The sequence below is a fragment of the Thunnus thynnus genome, chromosome 22 (assembly GCF_963924715.1).
Source record: "Thunnus thynnus chromosome 22, fThuThy2.1, whole genome shotgun sequence".
In the NCBI taxonomy this organism is placed as follows: domain Eukaryota; kingdom Metazoa; phylum Chordata; class Actinopteri; order Scombriformes; family Scombridae; genus Thunnus; species Thunnus thynnus.
Genome location: NC_089538.1, coordinates 19,248,248 through 19,272,449, shown reverse-complemented (window position 1 = coordinate 19,272,449; position 24,202 = coordinate 19,248,248). Strand labels below are relative to the sequence as shown.

The following is a 24,202-nucleotide window of genomic DNA, read 5'->3' as shown; positions in this document are numbered from 1 at the left end:
AGTATCATTTACTTTCGGCCAATATCTAATGGCTAATTTGATCCCTTATTTGTCCAAAAGTCTTTGGGAATACACAGGAGTAATGTGTGAGAGCATCATGGCCAAATATGGTGGAAGGCATGCCAGTCCAGTCCAATCCAATCCAGACAGGAGAGACAGCCAGATAAGACGTGGCCGTTATCATGACGGCAAATCTCAATTTGAGGAATAAAACCTTAAGATTCGGCTGGTGTTCAATGATTTTCGTGCATCTGACAGAGACATCGCTATGAGACTTGTCCTCGGTTATCTGTCAGTGTCACATGTGGACATTTTGTGTCTCTCGGAGATAAAATTTTGATTAACTGAGTTTAGGAGCAAACAGTGATGGCAACTGAGCTAAACAGCATTGCCTGGGAGGAGAATATGTGTCGCTTGTTATCAGTATGACAGCAAAAGAAGCCAGATTAGGGAAAGTCAACACAGATGTTATTTTGTCTGGAGTTACGCCAGTCAAGACCTCCTGGGATTCTGACTTTTATCAGTTCATCACCTCTTCATCATCGTATTAAACTGCTAACAAGCATAAACACCACAATTTCAATACAGCGCTGCTTTGAAGAGCTTGTTCGTGTGGCTGTGTGTGCCTTTCAACATTTATTGAAAACACCGAGGGAGGACACAAGGTTGAAGGACGAGAGGATGGATTTGGCCGTCAAAAACGGTGAAGTGGGGATCAATGAGAGGTCAAGAACTCACAGTCGGTTCAATTAACCCAAGGAGCTTAAAGTGAGGGACATCATCTTGTTGATGGAGGATCCAAGTCGAAATCCAACAAAGGACATAAAAACTAATAAGATAAAAGGACCAAATACCTAAATAATATAAGCTAATCTTCCCTGTTGAATACATACAATACCAGTCAAAGGTTTGGACACACTCTCGCATCCAAGGAAATGGGAAAAGTGTGTCCAAACTTTTGACTGGTATTGTTCATTATGTAAAAAAAGAAAAACATATAAAGACATTTAAATGAGAAGAACTGTTCCATAAGTTGGGACCTCTATATCTTATTGAGAGACTATGATGCATACCACTTACAAAAGAGTTGCAGTATGATGTCTTTTAGCAACAGTCACAAAAGCGTTGCAAGTAAAATGGTGTATTATAAGCTGTAACAATCATGTACAGATATCTATAAGGTCGTTAAAGATATGTTCAATGTTTGTTTCATTCAAATGGTTGTTTTTTGCTTCAAGTTAAGGGAACAGAAAAAAAAAATGATTTTCTGGGTCCTGGTTTAAAGGATACAGCTGATGATTTTCTATAGATTTTCTGTCCCAGTCTGGCTCTAAGTCCCTTCATCAATTCACCAGATGCCTTCAGACTTTTTCCCTGTTTGTTGAACTGGACTAAGTGGAAAGACGGATAGATACTGCTGCTCAATGCATTGAACCTTTGTCCAGATAAAGAGAATACATGTGCTCAATTGGAAGAGCAAACGGACCCTGAAATACTTTTACCAGATTGTACTGAGTATGAGTTTCAGGCTGGTTACTCTGAGCTGCCATGTTTAATGCTTTTCATGCAAATCACTCTCCGACTGGTAATAGAAGAGATCTAATGTTTCAGACTTTAACAGTTTGCTGGTCTCGGATCGTCTTGCAGCCCACTTGGCTCTGCGGCACAAAGTGTTTTTTTGTTTGCACTTGGCCTGCTGGTGTTTGGGGGGTTTTTCTTGACACTACTTGTGTTTTTCGGTCATCTGTTTGTCTGCTTATAACACTTTCCCCCTGCACACCTGCTCCATATCAGTCTCATTAGCCCTGCCCTGCTCCCTGTGTCGGCCCTTGTGTCTTGCCACCTTTGCCTTGTTGTTCCAATAGTTCAATTTATAACCTAAGTCCTGGCTTTCGATTCAGTCTTGTCGGACCTTTTGTTCTGTATTGTTCAGTCTGTTCAGTTCAGTTTTTCTCTGCCTGCACTTGAGCTAAAATAAGGAATTATTCTTCGGTTCCTGCTGCTCCTGTATCCTGTGTTTGCGTGCGGCTCATTGACGACAATGGAGGTCTATGGCACAGAGGGATAAGATATATCAGGCTTCAGATACGCACACAATACTTGTAAGTAGATCAATTCATTGTTGGTTGTTGACAATAAGAAAAATATAGAAAATCAGCAGCCATATCCTTTAAATTTGCTGCTCTTCTCTGTTTTATATCATTTTGAATTTAATATTTGAGATTGTTGGTCGGCCCACAGAAGCAATCTGAAGACGTCTCAGGTATCGAGACAGCATTTTTAATAGTTTTTGACATTTTATAGACTAAAGAATTAATAGTTTAACAGTTTAATTACAGGCCTAAAAACCGTCAGTGGGATGCAAATGGGAAGCGTGCCCACATTAAATCTTTATTCCCTCTTCTTCTCCCTCGGCACAACTTGGCCAAACTAGCCATATTCGTGTCTCTGCTTTGTAGCCGTCAAGCGTCTGTCAGGAATACTAAACAGGACAAGTGAGGCTGATTGCGTCTTAATAGGCCATGTATGGTCAATAGACACAGTGGCTCTCCCACTCTGCGTCTGCCTGTCAGTTCAAGCTGCTCCTGCTGCTGATTGCTCGCAGCGGTAATCAATGTTTCACATGAACAAACACACACTGAGGGGGGGGGACAACAAAAAAAAATACACTGATAAGTCTCTTTTTCTTTCTGTTTTACAAACAGATGCACATACATAGTGAGAGAGATAGCCGGTGTCTCTCCGTCATCCATATACTAACACCTACAAAACAACACACACTCACAGATGCTCTCACACACTTGAATGGAGCCGGGATCTATACCTGCAGTGTTATCCATCAGACTGGTACTTGACTGTATTGATCCCCACAGCTGGCTGAGTGATAGACCAGACACACACACACACACACACACACACATACACACACCGGCAAGTCACTGAATGTTCTCGCATTGTCGTCACAATTTAAACTGGCGATGAATCATATAGATTACAGTGATAATGATGATGACAATTGTTATGATGATGATGACAATCATGATAGACGACGATGTGGATGGTAATTCAGTAACTTTTTATCTCTGTATACTCACAGTTGTGCGCACATACACACACACACACATACACACACACACACACACATACACACACACACACGGTGGCAAGTCACAGAATGTTCTCACACAATGTGAACTGGCAATGAATCACACAGATTACAGTGATAACGAGGATGACAGTGGTTATGATGATGATGACAATCACAATAAAAGATGATGTGGATGGTAATTCAGTAACTTTTTATCTCTGTATACTGGAAGTTGCGCGCACACACACACACACACACACACACACACACACACAAACACACACACAGACACACACACAGTCGCGTTTCCTTCACTTCAGAGGACATTACGTTAATTTACATTCATTTCCTGTTGATTTATTTGAATGTTAACCATAACCACCACATGTCTAACCCTAATATAACCCTAAACTTACCTTACTTTAAACCACCCTAAAAGTTACACACACACACACACACACGCAGTTGTGTTTCCTTCACTTCAGAAGACATTACATTGATTTATAATAATTTCCTATAGACTTATACTAACGTTAACCATAACCACCACGTTTAACCCTAAGCTTAACATAACCCTAAACTAACCTTAACTTTAAACCAAGTCTTCACCCTAAAATGAATGATTCAAGTTATACACACACACACACACACACACACACACACACACACACACAGCTTTTGGCAGATACTGTATTTTTGTATTTCTTTAATAGGAATTACCAGGATGAAATACTTAAATGTAATTGATGGAGTCTAAGCTTCCAAAATAATCAGCACACACACACATACACACAGAGGATGGCTATCTGTAATAGCCCAGAATAAAAAAAATAGATTAAAAAAAACAGACAAATTGGATAAATGGTCTCTGGACAGGAATAATGACCCTAATTACCCTGATTGAATCACATTTTTCATATAAATCTCACAGTGTCACCGTTCCAGTCGACCTTAACCGGGTTCACACACAACTGCACCGTCGGACTCACTCATGACCTCGTTCACATGGCCTCATTGTGTCTCCTGTAGCATGTAAACGGTAGAAAAATGTCTGCATGTATGGCAGGGACAGAAAATGCAAGACTGGGAGGAATATCACACACAAACATGCACAAGGGGAAGCTGACGGTCACTTGCCTGCGTCTGCATTCATGTCATGTCGTCATGTCACTTGAACAACATGAAAACTGCCACATGCATCTTTTCTATTCTAAGCAGCAGTTTTTCTAGTTTGAAAACTTTTCTGACCTTTACCGAGGTTTTCAGTTGTTGTGTATCAGACTCGCTACAAAAAAAGGAGGAAATGGGTAAATCATTTACTAGCAGAGGACACTTTACTTCATCCCTCTGACTGCTCCTGTGTCATCCTTGGAGAGCAGACAGGACTACTTTGTTTTAGATATGTGTTTTTTTGGCATCTCACTTTGGGTCAAACCACTTTCTTCTTTATTACTATCACAGCTCTGCAATGACGTCGTTGACAGCTGTAGTAATGTTTTCAATTATTTTCTAGCCTCCTAATACGACTTCTGCTACATTTTTCTTATATTTCTCTGCTGATTTCCGACTGCAGAACGTCAAGCTCTGTGGTGTAAAGCCTGTTTCATTCTTGGATAGTTAAACAGGGACGTTGATTGATTATGCTAATTTGAACAGGTGGCATTTAATTAAGTTGAAACAAGTTTGTGTGGCGAAGAAGGTTTGATGAATCTGACTCCGAACATATTGGCAATAAAACCTGACAGAAAAACATACGACAAGTTTAGAATAGAAATACGAGCAATTTCTGGGATGAGGCACGATGTATTATCACAGCTAGCTTCTTTGTGTTGAATCCACAAATTTTGACTGTCAAGAAATGATGATCTACAATAGCACTTTAGAGTGTCGTGGAGAGGAGCTTATTCTTCAGCTGCTTCGAATCATAGTTTGTTCTCAGATCATTTATTTTTGCTTTTAAGCAAAATGTAGCCATCTTCTCTTGTTCATGACATGCAGGCAACCGATACATAGCTTTGCAAGACAAAAATCTAGACAAGGCACCAGGCAATTATATTAGATAATATTCAGCTCATTAAAGGGGAAATTTCAGCTGTTGGGTTCTTCAACAAACCTTACTGGAGTGTAAAACTGACTTAACTCGCCCCAAAAAGCCAAATCAGTTATGTGAAGTTGTCAAGAATGACCTAATGGCGGTTTTATCTCCTGCGATGGAAAATTAGTTTTATCATGCAGATAATATTTTTACTTTTCCATTTTACCACTCAACAGTAATCTGATGTCTTCCATTCATTCAAAATGTGACCTCGGCCACAATAGTAAAGGAATAACATTTCAATGAGCGTTATTTAGATTCGTTTGGCTGATTTTCCTGACTCGCCTCCGGTGAGAAAACATAGAAGTCACAATAAAACACTGATAATATACGAAGCGAGGAAATTGCTCGTGTTTTCAAGCGTGACATAAACAAAAAAAGGCACGAGGGAGTATATGTCACCTCCGAAGACAAAAGAGTAAACATACAAACAAATCTAAATGAATTTTTTTACCACACAGAAATAAGTTGTGAAGAAAAAGGAGAAGGAACAAAAGCAGCAGAGATGAGATCATATAGAGCCAATTAAGATGCCGCACTCACACACAGGGACACACAGCGTATATGACCCTCAAGGCCAACTCAATCAGACTTATCGCTTAAGGCTATCTCTCTGCATGAACACACACGTACCAAAACCTACACACACACACACACACGCTGATGCCGGACTTCTTCCCTCATAGTGGATTGTAGTAATATGAGCTCAGTCTCATCTCTGCTTAAATGAACCGGAAAGAGGAATGGCAGCTTGTCACAAACTGAGGTCACAGTGACTATAATAGAAAATACAATGATGGAGAGAGATCCTCGCGTCGGAACAGTGCAGTAAATTGAATGTTGCTGAGTTCGTTGGGGGTTGTTGATGACTTGTTGCCACTTTACTCTCAAACAAAATCTTGTTCTCCTATAAGAACAGCATGAACACAGACTAAAACATCTTTTAAATAAAAAAAACATAATAAAAATGTATATTAGCTACTGCTACTGTGATATATTTGATTATAAAGCCGTAAAAGTTAATAATCCTTGAATGAGAGTCGAGGAAGAACAAACTGCTTCAGTGGCATTGCAGGAAGTTGGTGTCCAATATCAACATACTTCTCTGGCAATAAGGCTGTTTTCTCAAGAAGGACACTGTCATATTAAATGATCTTGGTGCTTTAAAGGGGACATATCATTGCTTTTTGTGATTTCCTGTCATTTATATACTGTTATGATGTTGGATATTGATGTTAAACATCGTCAAAGTTCCACATTTTGAGGTGAACGTTTGTACAAATGCTCCCTGCAGGTGAAAAGCCAGGGCTTCAACCTGCTCTGAATGCTTTGTTTATAAAGTTACTTCTACTTCCCCATCAGACTGACTTCAGATTGTTCGCACATGGCTGCAAACAGCTGTCTGTTCTGTAGCGTTTGTTGCTAAGGTTGTCCACTCCCGTTGTACTTGAGAAGTTGACATTTCGAATAAGAACAAGAGAAAGAAGTGAAATCCTACTGCTTTGTGTTTACGTAACCTCTGGAGCTGGTGTCTGCAGAGTGGACTCATGGGGAGGGGGGCCTTACAGTAAAGAGACAGGAGCTAGAACAGCCTGTTTCAGACAGACGCTGAGCTGAGGGGCTGCATAAAGGATCAGTATAAGATAAATAATGAGTTTGAACTATAAATCATGTAAAGGTGTACCAGTAGACCCCAGAATATAAATATAGACCTGGAAATGTGCAGGATACGTGCTCTTTAAAGCTTGCAGTAGCTTGGCCCGAGAGACATGTCATATTACACATTAAACCCTGAGGAAGCTGGAGGCCTTTTGCAACCTGCATGACAAGCAGAGGTGAGCGAACAGAGACAGACTTCAAGGATCAGGAATATCAACAACCATGGCGCCCGAAGCATCATAAACATTGTCCAACTACTGAAGGTGAAAGACAGCTGGAAAATTCTGACTCGCTAGTTTTCCCCGCAAAGCCTTGAGAGACGTTCAATCAGTTGAACTGTGACACACTGCTCAAAACAACAATTTGTAACGTGCAACGCTCATTTTGTTCTCAATGCCCCACTTCTTTTGGATTAGGCCATTTTCAGGTCGATGTCGGGTAGTACGGTGATTCCCAACCAGGATGCTTCTGCAATTGCTAGAGGTTATGTGAAAAGAGGACATAAACACTCAAACAGCATTACAAATTCAGCAGACTTCCAGCTACGATGGGCCGAGTGGAGAGGACACTCCTATCACCAACCTGGGTCATTTATAACACCTGATAAACCATGTGCTGTGAAGGAAAGAGCATAAAAACTTGACAAAAAAAGAGAGAATTCTGTGATATCGGACTTCTAAAAGACACATAATATATAAAACCCCTTTTTAACAGTGGTTTAAAAAGCTCCTAAGGAACTGAAATTGTTCATGTGAAATGGACAGCATTGGGTGTTGATATTGTTGATATCTTACAAACAGTTTCAGCCTGTGACATCATCAGCCTAATTGATGCGGCTGAGCATTTATTAGCTGTTGTTTCCTGACTTGTGTTCAGTCCTTCAGTCCTTCTGAGACCTCAAGCTAAACTAGGAGGCTGAAATATACATTTCAAACAAATTAGCCCTCACCTCAAATTCTCAAATCAACACACAGCAGTGGTTCAACTGAAAAAGCATCTTATTAAAGAAACGAGATGATTTCAAAATGCTGTTTCATTGAGAGTTAAAGTATTTTATAAGCAGTGTTTAGCTGTGGCCCTCAGAGTAGATGTGTGTAATTACCAGAAAATCAAATGCACCCACTAGCCAGCTGAGTAGCACCTTGCCTGTGTGTATGTGTGTGTGTGTCATGCAGTGCCCCCAATAAGTGTTTGACCTCTGAAAAGTTATGCAATCTGCCTCCCACTCAGCGCACGCATAAAAAAAAAAGCACGTGATTCATTCCACATGTATCACATACGTGCTGCTTGTCCTCCAAATCAGAGATGAAATTAAGGATTGTGTGTGTGTGTGTGTGTGTGTGTGTGTGTGTGTTTGGCTGCAGGTCTTGTCCTCTGTGAAGACAGGACTGTTCATATAAATAGCTGCAGGCATATAAAGACACAGAGAGACAGACTTTGCGGTATATGCCCTCTTTAGAAAGCTGACACAGCTGGAAACAAAAACAGAGCCGTTGCTATCGAAGCTTTGAGTCATCTTCAGACGTTCGCGCTGTCTTTGTCATCGCGCTTATCTGTGACTTGGAAACACTGGCGTGAATTTCAGAAGGTACCAAGAGGAGAAGTGGAGAAAAAAAGAACATATGAATCAGAGTGAGATTAACGACTATGAGCTCGAATCCAGCTGTGACACTGAATACAGGCGAGTAATGCGTTCGCACCACATATTTGGAGCAATATAATCAGGTTTTGGGGTGATTTTAGTTGGCTTTCATGCTGGTGATAATGCTGTTCCCCAGTTTAACTCTTCTGTTAGTGGGTAAAATGGTGCCAGGATGTCATTTTCGCCTGCTAAGCTGCCAGCATGCCAATCAAGCTAATTAATATACCCCAGTTTAAGCAAACGTTAACTCGTTGATTGAATTCTCTCTGAGCTAACATCTGCCAAAATGCTCCCAGCTGTATTTCTGTTTCAGCTGCTGTTGTGTTGCTTTCCCAAGACGCTGAATCTCTACCAGCTCTACGAGGTATCACGCTGTCAGCGGCTGTGATGTTTGACCTCCCTGTGGACGGTTAGGAGAGATAAAAAAAAAATAAAGAATGACTTCACCCTCGGGGATCAACAGAGCATCGCTGAAAAACTGAGGCTGGCCTTTTTTTTTTTTTTGCTTCACACACTGTACGGTGCTTCAGTGTCTCCTGCTGGGAGTTAAATAAACATTTTACTCACTGTTGACAAAGTGTTTCATCAAGTGTAACACTCACACTGTTGGGAGTTCACAGACTTAATTTCAACAGAAGATTTATTAAACTTTTAATCTAATTATGAATTACAAATATATGACGGTGCCTCCGCTTAGCAGGACTGTACTGTATGAATCACTCATTTGAAATCCCATTAAGAATTATGATTTTAATTACTACTCCCTTCTTAAACTCCAATCACATCTTAATGAAATGTAAGTACGACACACACACACAGCACTTTAAATGCAAGTAATGAGTTTAGCTAATGAAAACGCATATATTTAAACCAATTCAAAAAATAAAAACAGGTATAAAAATATTCAGCAATATGTGTTTCCCTTTTTACTTTAAAGCTTTCTCAAAAGTTATGACCCCTTTTTCTTATCTTATCTTATCTTCTTATCTTATCTTATCTTATTTACCAATTGCAAAGCTTCAAACTAAAGGGTCCACACTGACACACACACACTCACTGTGCAACCAAAATAAAGCGTCCTTCAAACCCAGGACTCAGGCCTGCACCCAAAACGGTGCAGGCCTGAGTCCTAAAACAATTGGCTGCTTTACTTGCTAATACAAACTACTAATAAAATAGGATTGGCTTGCTGTTATTCATAAATCCCTGAGTTGAAACATGGGCGGAGGATGACGAGGGTTACGATGAGTGAGGTTACAGTCCAGACGAAATGAAAGCTGAGCGAGAGACTATGTACAGATGTACAAAACATATCCGGGTATTTGGACTGTACTTGGCTAGATGCGGACTTTGAATTGGTACTTTACAAGAACACAAGAACACAAGTAAAGACAAGAACACAGATTGAGAAACACCTTATGCGTCTGACTAGCCTGTGGCTCTACTCTACAGGGTCTCCTCTACATCCCGCCCCTTTACGTTTCCGATTGGCTGACAAGTTGTTAACAACTTTTAATACAACAATTAACAAAATGCCAAGATGGACAACCGTATGCCCGCTGGGGTTAGATTGTACGTTAAACACACTACTCTTACATGTAGAGCAAACAAACTACTTGAATTGCAATGAACATCATCAACACAATGACAGATTTGTTTATCTGCCTATAAAGTTTTTAATTTAACATTCCATGTAACTGGTTTAATGGAGTACTTTTTAAACATTTTAAGATTATTTATTAATCTCTAGTTATTTACACATTTATTTGTCTAAACTGAAACATTTTTAGACTGGGCGACATAAATATAACCAAACCCAAACCTCAGATGCGATGGAACATCATTATTTCTCCATTATTTCTCTCCGACTCAGCTGTCCCCCAGGACCTCCACAAGCATCAGGACATCTTTTGTACTTTTTTGACGAATTAATCAAGTCCTTGGTTGACAAATGTTTACAGAGTTTGAATGATGAACCTCATTTAATCCCTCCAGTGCACCTGTGGTGTTGTGGAAATGAATATTTTGAATCAATCTTTTTCATTATCTGTTTTTTTTTTTCTCTCTTTTATAAAATGAGCTACAAACACACACAAACCCTCAGACACAGCAGAGCTTTATTCTCCTATTCTCCATTCATCCATATACGCTGTATTAATGACTGTATTTGTCCATATGATGTCTTCTAAAATCCTTTGTTTGGTGTCTAAACCAGAGCTTTACCTCCCTAGTGGTAACATTTACATGCACATTAATCATCCGATGTTCACCTCTACTGTCCGACAATAGCATTGTCAGCAGTGTAAACACCTTTATCTGCTTATCTTAATCAGAATAATCAGAGTAATACTTGTAAACAATGTAAATGCTATCAAACTATCACCTGAACTTGCATGTAAAGTGTGTTGTGCCTTGCGCTTTGATGAACTCTTAAATTAAAGTTTAGTCAACCTCCCCATGCTGCATCTTAAGCTGTCATACCCTGCTGACCCTGATAACATTCGCTCAGCCAGCCCCTTAAAACAGATTTAACATATTTACGTCACCGCTTTCAAAGTCAGCAGTGTATTGACTGCAGTAGAGGGGAAAAAACCTGCATCAAACTATATCTTTTCTGTCTGTCATTTGGGAAAAAAACTGCATAAATAACTGTGTAACGATAGTATCTCTCCTCTATTCCTGCTCTCTATCCATCCTCCAGACTACGCCTGGCCTCTCCCTAGCGCCCTGTGTCCTATCTGGATCTACCTGGACGTGTTGTTCTCCACCGCGTCCATCATGCACCTGTGTGCCATCTCTCTGGACCGATACGTCGCCATCCGCAACCCCATAGAGCACAGCCGCTTCAACTCCAGAACCAAAGCCATGATGAAGATCGCCGCTGTCTGGACCATATCTATAGGTCAGAACGCATGATTTGATAGATTGGACCTGTTGCTTGCATTCAACTATACATAGCAAGGATGTTTTAACTTGTATAGAGCAAATATGCTGATTCCTTATTGCAGTGACACAACTTTTCTCCTATAATACTATGGTGCCTTTGTCTTCAAATTCATAGCAACTAAAATGCTAGACTGGTGTTAGACAAATGTTAGACTTTTAGTCAATGTTAGACTCAGGGTGCATTGTTTGGTTCCATTGAATCAAACTTTGGTTCATTTCCTCCCTTGGTATGATTAGTTTGGGCAGATCTGAACACACAATCATAATGGGGTGCAGACCAAAACAACCGTACCAAGACCCTTTAGGGGAAGTGGTCTCATTTATTGGTAATGTAATCCAACCTCAATCTGATTCAAATACAAAGCGTTCTCTTCCAAGTTTGAGCTAAACGGCTCCTGTAGCCGAGTGCGCTTTGCATATTGGTCAAGAGTTACTAGAAACTAGCAAGTTCTGATCTCGACTAGCAACAGAGTATGTGGCCGTCTTGATATTTGGGCAGACAGATTCTTCCTCAAGACCTTCTTCCTGTGTTCATGTTCTTGCTCCCAACCCAGACAGTCAATGTTCTAATGTGGCTTTTAGTGATGCTTTTTAGTTACCTTGAATTTTTTTTCCATGTGAAAAGAAACCAATAGGAAAATGCTAGAAAGGTTTACCAGCTCATCCACTGATTAGGACCCGAGCAAATGAACTACAGGTTTGAAGACGTCCCTTAAGAGTCAGTTCGTCCAAGTTAAAAACCATATTTTGTCTCTTTCGTCTAGTTGTATGTAGCCATGTAGATCTTTTGTTTTATTAGCCCAAGTTTGGAGATATCCATTTTCTGCCTTACCCGCCAATACTGTACAATAGAAGGGAATGGGATTTTGTTTGTGGTGCTCACAGCATTGATTGTCAACTCATCTGACAAAGAAAAACAATGTTCCTACTATTACTGGTGAAATTCATTTCATTCATTCTGAAAAACTGAGTATTGAGTAAAGTTAGATCTTTAAGTATGTAAAAGAAAAAGGTAGAAGGTGAACTGTTTTCAGTATTTGAGGAGCTCCTTTGTGTCTTCTTGTTTGTTTTTTGGGTGTTTTTTTTTAAATATAGTTACCAGCCTCTGAAGATATCTCTTAATACTTTTCACAGACGTTTTCTTAGTGGTGGTAATTTTGAAAACAGAAAAGAGTGCTGCAACTCTATAAAAGCCAGTCACAGTGATGTCTGTGGATTACACCAGGACATTGTTATTGGAAAGACACATACTTGTTGATTTTTTAATGTACTTTCTCAGTGCTTTGAAAGCCACAGAAATCCCATTTACCTCCACTGTATTGGACTAGAGTCAAAAAACTCAGAGTTGGATATCTGAAAATCCATCTGACGCCCTGAAGGAAAGTATGAAAACATGTTTTTTCCTACTTTTTGTAATTTGGGTAAACCAATCCTTCAGTATTTTGTGGTATTTCCACTTATAACTCATGTACACATAAAATAATTCCCGACACTGTTTCAGACAGGTGTTGATTCACCTTTATGGTCATTTCTGAGGCTGGATTTATGGTGTTGTTGTATTGGATTTTATTGGTGTCCCAGTTAATTTGTCAGTCCCCCCTTAGACCCACACAGTGTGTTGGCAGATTGATGACTGTTATTAAATTTAATGACTTTCTGGGATCCCCTGGCAGTTTCTGCAAAGGTCCAACTGTAATAATAATAATGATGATGATAACTTTATTTGTGTAGCACCTTTCATACAGAAAAGTGCAGCTCAGAGTGTTTGAACAAGTAAAGAAATTACATACAAGTGCTTCACATCAAAAAAGACCTAAAAGACATAAAATTAACATAAAAATATGTAAATTTACCGAAGATGGTGAATAAAATCCATTTGATAATGTTACTAATAATACAATACATAGAATGCATACTTCATTTGAGACTTAATAAGCAAAAACTGAATATTTCACCACGTGTACACAATCTGTAAATTGGCACCTAGGTCAGTATTGATTAACTGAAATAAGCCTTTTTCAGCTTAAACCAGAGCGTCCTCCCACAGGTTTAACCTCGCTGTGGGTCCTCAGTGTACCGACACACCTACAGACTTCCTGAAACACAGGCAACATCGGCAACGTCTCATAACAAGTTGTTAAAGTCAGAACTGATTTGCATCACATACTTTTCTAATCCCCAGAGGTGATCACGGCGCGTTTCACATTCATCTTTGTCACCGGTAAAGACAATAATATGCAAATTAATTAATTATGTCATCTGAAAATTTATGGCAACCATCAGCAGTAGCCAGTAGATATTGTCTCAGGAGGAGCTACACTGCACACAAACAGTGTACATAAAAAGAAATCTTCTGCATAAGTGCAATCTTAATCACTTCTCTTGACTGAATGGGGAATGCTGTGATCCAGACAGGAACCTACATTGAAGAAGTTAAATTAGGAGTTTCACTAACAAAGACGACGCCATCTGAACGGTATAAAAAGTAGATTTATTTGGATTGTCGAGAGGGTTCAGGATTGGATGGGGATAGTGCATGGTGGGCCGGATGGGGGTCGAGGAGAGGGATGAAGGGGGTCGATGGCGTGGGGACCAAATGGAATCACAAAGAGGCTGGAGCGTCTAGGAACCTGGGGGTCGAGACTCAGGGTGGGGGACACATGTCTCGATGAGCTTTCTGCTTCGTCGTCCCCCTGTGGTTCCTAGAATAGGACAAGAAGAATTACTTATGTGGAAGTATTAACCCTAACGAGCATGTCTTTTATGGATGGCAACCGGAGTACCACACAGAAAGGACCTGGGACGGCTAGTGTTCGAACCCAGGACCTTCTTGCTGTGAGGCATAACCACTGTGAGCCACCATGACGCCCATTGAGAGGGGAGAGAGGAGAAAAATGGGGTTTGGGGGGGAGGGAACTGAGACGAATGGGAGAGAAAGGGGTTAGACACGCTTATATAGGTATGCACAGGTGATTGAATTTAGTGTGAGAGAGGGACGTGGTCTTGTTCCTGAACCTTTGTTATAATTATAACTCCATTTTGAAAAAAAGCAGAGAAACTTGACATTTTAGCAAACATCTTTAAGGAAATTGTTTTTTTTTAATACCTAAAAAATATGTTGGGTAAAGTCAGAATGAATTTGGTTTTAGGTTGTAATAATTGATTAAAACAAATGATTTTAAGGCAATACAGTAACATGCCATCTACTGTAATAGTTTAACTCATATAAAATAAAAGAAAGTTTTGATGAAAACTGATGATAAATTTTCCCCCCTGTCCTTGTTTCCAACCTCCCTTCTGTCCCCATTTTCCGTTATTAGGGCAATTTTTCTCAGTCTGGGTTAATCAGTTTCTCGAGTGTGTGTGTGTGTGTGCTGGGAAGAATGAGGCGCTTCCCTTTGAGGAAAGTGTTGAGGGATCAGATGACTTTTAAAACTTTTCTCTCAGCCCTTACTCTGTCTATCCATACATCTGTCCGTCTGGCTTCTGTTGATGTTGTTTTGTGCCTTTTTAAGACCAAGGAGGGCTTCCTTCCATATGTGAACATGTACAACCACACACACACACATAAATACACGTACATGAACACATCCAGATCGTCCTTATCATTAGTCTAACGTCCTCTGACCCTACAGTAAAGGCAGCTCCATGCAAAGTCATTGCATTAGTACATAAACCCCCTGTGGGATAGATTGTTCCTGCATGTAAAGTCGCAATCCATGTCTTTCTCCAAAATAATTACATATGCTATATTTAGGATATAATCAGATTCCTATGTGGGATTTAATACAAGTGAACTCACTGACTGCATTGAGGAAACATTTGGATTATTGCTGACAGGATGCAGTTTAAAAAGACAGAATATACATTTTACTTTTCTCTCATGAAAAGGTATTATGTTGGCCAAGGGGTTAAATATACAGTACATACTATTAAAGGAGCAAATCACCAATTTTACTCCTGAGGTTCAGCTTACTCATCATGAGGAGTACTACTCAGCCTCTGGAGAGTGGGGTTTTAAAGAAGTGGGCATTTAGGAGACTAATGAGGGACACCATTGAGTTGCTTTACAGGAAGTGTAGTGTCTGGCTTAATTGGACGAAATTAAAGGAAAAAGCTATCGTTTTTCTATATGTTTCTTATCGTCAGCAAATCTCATGTGCAGAACCGAACCAACAATGAATTGATCCTAATTAGTACTACTTACTGAGTATCGTGTGTGTATCCAAAGTCTAATATGTCGTATTCCTCTGTGCGGTAGACCTCTGTTGTTGTCCAAAAACTATCAAAAACACATCAATGAGTCACACTGTTGCAGTGGGTGACATGTTCCTTCACCCCGAAGAGTTTGGTCTGTTTAGAAACGGCTCCAAAGACTAATAACAGCGATCACATTTTCAGTCTCTGGACAGATACCACTGCAGATGTGCAGGAACACGGTTCTGTTCACAGAGCTTCACTAGCTTGTTGTACTACATAATAACAACCTCTTGACTTTGTACTGAAGCTCTTGTAGTATGTAGCAGAGGTCTGCAGCACAGAGGAATACAATAGCAGGCTTTAGATTCACACACAATACTTGTAATACTTGATTTTGCTCTGCAGATGACATTTGTTGACAATAAGAAAAATATAGGAAATCCAAAAGCCGTTACCTTTTAAGTAGTCAGTACACATACTGATTTTGAGCATACTGTTGATGGATCTTGTTGTCCCACAGTTATCCCAGAGTTATTTCCTGTTAGTACAAAATGATAAAAGATACACTGATGTCTTGTATATTAACTGAAAAAAACAGTAAACTAAGACGTTTATTAATACATACTGTGTTTAAAATGGATCATGGGTTGGAGAAATGGTAGATAGCAGGTGTGGATCATTCATATTTTAGAAACGTTCAAGGTTTGATCATAATCTTTGTCTGCTGGTTTGCTCTTTTTGCACTTTTGTGTGGATTAATGAGTTAGTTCTCCATCTATAGAAAGCTGGACTCATCAATATTAAGATATTTTTCTCCAAAGTACATTTTCTCCAACTGGTTTACTGCAAAGTTGTCTTGCTTTTAAAGATTATTTCTCGAAAGTAGCATTGACAACTAGACATGACTGATGCCTCTAGATAAGTTTTACTTCCTTCCCCTTCGCTCTACAGTCCACCGCAACCAGCTGCTTTTGAATCCCTGTTTCCATGTCGGCATTACCTTGACCCCTTCAAGAGGTTCGCACCACAACATTTCGCCATGATTGAGGTCTGAGAGGGCAAACAACGATCAATACCAAAGGATTAGCAATGAAACACCCAAAAGAAGATGTATTGAGACACCATGAAGAGATTTTCTGCCTTTTTTACCTTTTTAGCGTCTAGTAGTGTGTGGTTTCAGTCCCTTTTCACCTTTACGCCACTTGGAACTGATGCATCTACTTTCAGCTAAACTGGAGTACCAATCTAGACACAAGAGTTTCCTCTGTTGCGACAAATTTGAAATGCAGAGTAGTGCTCATGCACAAATTACCTCACTCTATGTTGGCAGCAGTTGACAGATCTGTTCTCATCAGCAGAAGTATTGCCAAAGTCTTTTGGGGGAAAGTCCAAGTCAAGTGGATCTCTCTTTCCAGCCATGTGCAGCAAAATCGAGTGTTTCTCAGATCAAGGAAAGCAAACAGATGTGAGACAAATACTGGAGCACACATTGATCAACCCTGCTTAACCCAAACCACGTCTAAGCAGGACCAGTGCTGGAAAAAAAAAAAATCGGAATTTTTCACTTTATTCACAGCTAATTTATTCACACCTCCTTCATGACCTGAATGGTTTTACGATGGTGAAATCAATGATATGGATCACAGCTTCTGTTCAGTTTCACCTGCGTGGTCTAAAGTAGGAAAACAACATGTGGGTGGATTTTTTATTTTCTTTGTGTTATGCATTTTAAAGCACAGACATTTACATTTACCAGCTGTAATCTGAAGTATACAGTATCATTATTCATAGACATTAGATTGAGCACATCTGTCAGTTTGTAAAACTACCTTAAAGCAAGATTACCATATGTCACTTTTGAGAGAATAACTCAAACTTCTTCTTACAAACACACTCAATTCAGTACAGAACGGGGGTTTTGCTGTTACACCCTGACTTGGTCTGGTATGACCAGTAGCTTATGTTGGCTAATAATAGCTAATGTTTGCAAACTTAAGGTCATTTTTGAACCTGCATTGTTTGGACTTTGTACAATTCATTTGGGCAGAATCAGAAAACTACAATCATACTCTGGTGTGGACCAAACAACCCTTTAAGGAAGTGGTCTTGGGTAAGTCCCATACAAACTCTGGAGCAGTTCGATTGTGGTGGAAAAGTGATCCGACCTTGATCCAACCCAACTACAAGGTTTACTCTTCAAGTAGCCAGGTGTGCTTTACATACTGGGATGCAGATGAGTGACATCAACAGTTGCTAGCAGCTAGCTGCAAAATAAATCCAGGTCCTGGACTTGTGCATCAAAGTATGTTGCCTTCTTGTATTTGGTCAGATAAAACTTTCTTCAGGACTTTCTTCCTGTGTTTGCGTTCTTGCTCCCACAACAGACACATCTAATCAATGAGCGGAGTGAACATTCTCATGTGGCTTTTAGCATGAAAAGAAACAGAAAAGTGAGACTTTTGAAATATCAAACTTCCTCTTAAAAGTAAAAAGTTGAATTCATAAATAAAACACAATCCTGTTCAATTCAGTACACTAAGGGGGTTTTGCTGTTACAGCCTGACTTGGTCTAATATGACCAGTAGCTTATTTTAGCTAACAACAGCTAATGTTGGGAAACTTCAGATGGATATTGCTGTGTAACTGGTTTTAAATAGTCAGACTCGTCTCCACTTGTTTTTCTGTTACACTATGTTTTAGCATTTTACCATTTTCCTGTAATTACATTACATTTACATTAATTTATATATAATATTAATTAAATCTGACCACAGTGGCCGCTGTGGAGAAATTACATAGCCTCGCTTTAAATAAAAGTGCAGTGAATATGTATCGGTTTCATCAGTATCATCTCAATGTGGGGCTTTATAGGGAGGAAGATCACATCCCAACTAGCCTAGATTCACCCTTTTTATCCAACTAAAAATTGTGCTGGGTTTGGTCACATTTTATTCTGCATGAGTGAAACTGTCAAAGCACCAGCAAATCTCTGAAGTTCCCTGCAGCTTTAAACAAACGTTATGTAGCAACTGTCTCTCCTCAAAATCACATTCACTGTGTTGATCATGTATAATTTGTTGTGGTGTTATCAGTGCAGAAGAACAGAAGAATAACAGGTGTTGCATTTGATCCAAATCACTGTAAAACCATACAGTCACTGGATTGAATCAAAACAACAGACTTAGTACATTTTCTTCAGAGTCGCTTTACTGCGAGAGATTATTTCTCACAAGCAGCTCTGACAGATCGAGTTGATTGATGCTTCCAGGTACCAGGTAGTTTTACTATCTTCCCTCTTTCTCCGCAGCGCTTCATTTTAAATCATAAGAAATCCCCCTGTTTTCCTGTTGGCATTTCCTTGACCTCTCACAGCTACATGCTGCTGGGATTGAGGTCTGAGAGGGTTTACAGCGATCAATGCTGGAGGATTAACTACAAAACAACCACCAGAAGATCCTTGGAGCCGTTCTCTCTGGCGTAATAACACACTCTGTTTGACTTCGAGGTTGTTTCAACCCATTCTGACTTGTACAGTACGACCACAGCTTACATAACATTATATAACTTATTGTTTTACATTACAAATACTATATAATCCCCTGTTTTTGTTCCCCAAAATTTAAAATTTCCAACCCTGCTTTTGAAAAGACGCTTGACATAACTGACATGTTTCATTTATTTATTTTATACACTGTATTTGCATTAAATTCTTATATTTAAATAGTATAATTCAGTATTTTATAATAATAATAACTCAACTCATGTTATTATATTGATAATACTTTTATACTTTTAACATATTCACGCATGACAACCAACTAAAACCATCAATCATATGGGAAAAACTTCAAAGACATGTAACTGATCCACATTAAAAATATAATAAAATAAGGTCAACTTGCATTTGGTTCACTGTATGGTTCATTAAAGTACACTCCACCGTAAATAAACACACACACACACATCCTCACACAGTTACAGTAAACACAATACACTCGCTTCTTTGTCAGTTTCACTCAAAGACTCTGTGACAACAGGCTTATCACAGGGTCACGGATAAGCCGTAGACCCAGTTCACTGCTAGAAAACCCTGAACGGAGTCCTGTGGAGGCGGATAAAATGGACCGTGACCACCTTGTGAAAAAAAAAATTAAATGTGAGATATAGTTGACATAATGGGGGTCACGCACTCACACACACCGGGGATTCAGAAGACAGAAAGGGAGGTCGGATCGGGTCACTCGAAAAGCAAAGAAACAGATAAGAGTGGATTAATACATGTTTGTCAGTGTGTGTGTGTTCTCCTTCCTTCCCGAGTCATTTCAAACCTGACAACTCAGTTTTCTTGGAGATGAAGAAGAAATCTATCATCTTAAAGTAAACTCCCTCCAACTGGATTCACACAATTTCTAATCTCATGTCCTAAAAGTAGAAATATTCTTAAATTTTCAACTCATCTGTGAAGTGCTCCTTAAATTTTATACTAATTTCCTGGTATTCTTTTTGAGTATTTAAGTGTTTAATAGTACATCTTTAGGACATTTTACAGAGAGGCAATTTGGTACAAATTATAAGAAAAACTGTTAAGCTGGTTTAGTTGGTAAGTGCTCACGTTTTCATTGTGTAGTCTTGTGTGTCAAACTCTTTATTAAAGATTCTTCATTAAAAACTCTAAAATGAGCACATTTCCTATATACTGTCAAATTTAATAACCCTCTCAATTAAATGTTTTAAGAATTGGCTCCTTATTGGATATTAGCGAAAGAAAATCTCCTTGAAATTTGTAGAAAAGCTATGGATCCGTGAAATAAAGTGTTGCAAAAATTGTTGCTAGATGCTTATTATAGCATTTCTAAGAAACAACCTAATATGGTAATATATCGTTTGACAGACAAAACTACACACTGAAAACAAAATATTTTCTGACAGTTAAAGAAATGCTTTTAAGAATATTTGCAAATTAACAACTACCAACTTGAAACTTTTTTCTGTTTTTCTTATAATTTGTGACGAATTGCACCACCCTTTCTTTAAAATGTTATGTGAAATACCTGAAAATACTCAAAAAATTTAGTATAAAATTAAGGGAGCTGTAAAATAAAGCATTACCAAGTGACCTTTCTTCACATTCATACACAGACTTACTGACAGCTGTGATGCATAATCCTTCATAAAAATCTATAAAGAATCATTTTTACAGTCAATATTTAGCCATTTGTTCTAACCAGAGGAAGCACTGATGAACAGGGGGGATTAAACTTTCGTAATACTTTTCCATAATGATCTCTTTAACTTTTAGACCACCTTTTCTAAACTACTACTGTCTTCCCTTTCTATCTCCAAGACTCTTCCATGTCTTTTGTAGGAGCTACCAAGCATGAGTATGCAAAGTCATCCCCTTTATTCCCCGTACTCAGAGTTGATGTTTCACGCTGCAGCTAGCTGCTGTCAGCTCTTGGGTTCACAGGAGGTGTGTGGTGCTCATGAGGAAAAACGTTTTCCAGTGCCGTTTTGTACCCTGATGATTTTGCAGATCTCCCTCTGCTGGTATGATAATCTTCCTCCAGCAGCACAGCCCTCCTAGCAGAGCCACGCTGTGATCTGCCACAGTGCTGTTGTGCACTCGGTGGATTTGCGGAGTTGGTGAGTAACTGTGGCGTGAGCAGATAACTTTTATCACCTGAGGGAGCGGAATCTGCTGCATTTCGAGAATAGTTTAAACAACCCAGCGTGAGCTAAAACCTGTGACTGTCAAAAGTCACAGAGTAGCAAGAAGTTACCCATCAGGCACTGCTCCGGCTTAAATTGGAAGAAGACATATTTTCTCACTTACCTATAATGGTGTAGTCGTGCAGATAAATGTATTCGCTGAAATGGTGAGATATCTGCATCTAAGATTTCCTCCTCCACTTCAGTGCTTTGGAGGTCACTGGAACTACTTTCTATTAAAGATATAGTTCCTATAAAAACTGTTTACAGTGAGGTTTATTAAAGAAACATTCATGTTGATTACTATACCATAAGAAATAAAATGTTATTGTGTAATTTGGGTGAAACAACCCTTTAAAGTCTCCTTAACTCACTGTTTAGGAGAGTATGAATATATCATGACATGATCAATACTACTGGACAGTTTCATTTGCCAGAACTGCTTGCACAGGTTAATTGGACACACACACAGGGGTAAAAAGTTTACAATAAATGCAAACAAATCCATCTTCCTGTGCAGTGTGTGTGCAGTCAGTTGTAATGATTGCATTAGATGAGCTGCCATCGCTCCAAATTGCATTTTGATGTTGGCCTGGTCACTGTCAGCTGTGTGCAAGAGAAAATTATGTACCCTGCACTTAAATGAATTATAGCGGTCAACTCTGTGCCCATGACACAGAGCAGAAAGGGCTGAGATGTCCCGACTTGTCTATGAAACACTTCTCCTGTTGTTGCCTGGAGCTTGAGAGCTGTGAGAAACCTGGAGTCACGTTTCTCCTCGGTGTACGCCTTTCTCAAACAGAGCTCAGGTCAGCGAACACTTTCAACAGAAAAAGCTCTTTGTCACACTCAGCACATTAGTCAGTCAGTATTATCACCATAGTTCAGAAAATCAGCTCAGCCTCACCTCAGTCTTTCATGAGCAGTGTCATCTAACAGCACTAAAACTGTATTAAACCACCACAAACACTCATTACATACTGATAGGTATTAAAAACTGCAATGGCACATTGCCTCATAAGAGATACAGCTTTAATATGTGTTGTTCTTTTATGCCTTATGCCTCTGATAATAATGGGAGAAAATTGTCTGCATTTTCTAGCCCTGATTTATGATTATTACACTAAATGAGCCTCCACGCTTGCAGGTAATGACTCTTTCCCTTGGTATTTAGTTTAAAGTGATTTAAAATTACTTTACTTACATACAATTAAGTCGAAACAGATGTTTTTTGGTCCTGATTGGCAGTTATTACCATAAATATGAATCTGTGCAGTCTTACCCTAAAAATAAGGGAATGTTGTGAACGGTGATGGAAAGATTTCAACATTTTTATGAAATTACTGATTTCCTGGAATTTTCTTGCAATTGTTAGGGTATAACATTGATATTATGCCATGAATATTGTGAAAATATGAGTCTAATATTACCTTATTATTATTATTAGCATATTTCCCCATTATTACAGCACTATTAGCTACAGCACTCATTATTTCTCTCTAATTGCTAAAGCATTAACTTATTGTTATTGGAAGGAATATTATTCTGATATAACTTAATTTGTTTGAGTAGATTACCTGATTGTTAGCCACTTTGCATGCTAATAGACAATATCACCAGGTTCATATCTCCTTCTTATTGAGCTGTAATGCAAAGTATTACCAGAAATCATGCAACGAGGTGTTTTTCATTATCAGAAGCATCAATGTCATTATTTGGAACAGAAGAAGCTCTGGGTTTGAAGGAAGAAAGTTCAGAAAACACCAAAATACTAAAAAAAACCTCCCTCCTCTCTCTCTCTACCTATTTTTCTTCATATAGGTGTGTCGATGCCTATCCCAGTGATCGGCCTCCACAACGAGGACAAGGTTTTCGTGAACGGCAGCTGTGTCCTCAACGAGGAGCGCTTCATTCTGATTGGCTCCTTCGTGGCCTTCTTCATCCCACTGATTATCATGGTGGTGACGTACTGCCTCACCATACAGGTAGGCACTTGCATGTGCCCTAAAAACATGTTATAAGTGAAAATGTTCTGCTCTTTGATGTCCTTACTTTACTCCCTGCTTCTTCTTCTTCTTTTTCTTTATTCACTTTCACTCCTCTCCAGGTGCTCCAGAGGCAGGCCACCGTCTTCCTGTACGAGGCAAAGGCTTCCCAGCAGCCTTTGCACCAACCAGCAATGAAAAACACATTGCAACCTCCGCCTTCCACCTTCCACCTTCCTCAGATCAACACAGTTTCTCCTCCAGTATCACAAGGTAGACACTGACTGTGCTTGTAAGCGGCTAAGATTTGGTTTATTTAAACAGAATTCAAATGTGTTAATCAAGGGATTTATAATAAAGATGGAAATTTATTCATCACCATAAATCATCAGCGATACCCGTATGTTTGAAGAGCGAAGACATTCATTAGTGGTAGTTTTTATAACCCTTTCAGTGTGCATTATGTTGATATTTTATGTCCCTGCCTGGAGATTTTAATCATTGCACAAGCCTTTGAAATCCCCAAATTAAACTAAGTAGAGCCTCAAAACAGATTGATGGTTTTGCTGTCTGTGTTTTCGGCTCTTGAGATAGTTGAGTAAACTTTTGAATGCTTACATTTTTTCATTTTCATTGTAACAATGATAGATGGTTCCACCAAAGCCCAGCACCAACACCTTATCCATTCCTTTCTTTCAAGTTTTGGTTTATCTCTGTCCATCAACTTTTTCAGCATTGGTATGACAAGACTATTATATCTATGTAGCATAAACAGGAAAATTGAGCCGTTTTTTTAACTTAAGCATTGTGTCTCGCTGTACAGTCAGTGTTTCCCAAGATTGTGATACATTTACCAAACACGTCTAAATGTCTTCTCT

The 24,202-nt window shown here is 39.2% G+C and overlaps 1 protein-coding gene across 2 annotated transcripts in view; it reads left to right on the top strand.

The window, feature by feature from the left end:
- The window catches only part of htr2cl1 (5-hydroxytryptamine (serotonin) receptor 2C, G protein-coupled-like 1), a 130,382-nt gene that overhangs the window by 94,634 nt on the left and 11,546 nt on the right, over positions 1-24,202 (top strand). For both annotated transcript variants that reach the window (XM_067579893.1, XM_067579892.1), the window contains 3 exons: positions 11,186-11,386; positions 23,161-23,324; positions 23,447-23,597. In XM_067579893.1, coding sequence (XP_067435994.1) covers positions 11,186-11,386; positions 23,161-23,324; positions 23,447-23,597 — 516 coding nt within the window. The remainder of the gene's footprint in view (positions 1-11,185; positions 11,387-23,160; positions 23,325-23,446; positions 23,598-24,202) is intronic.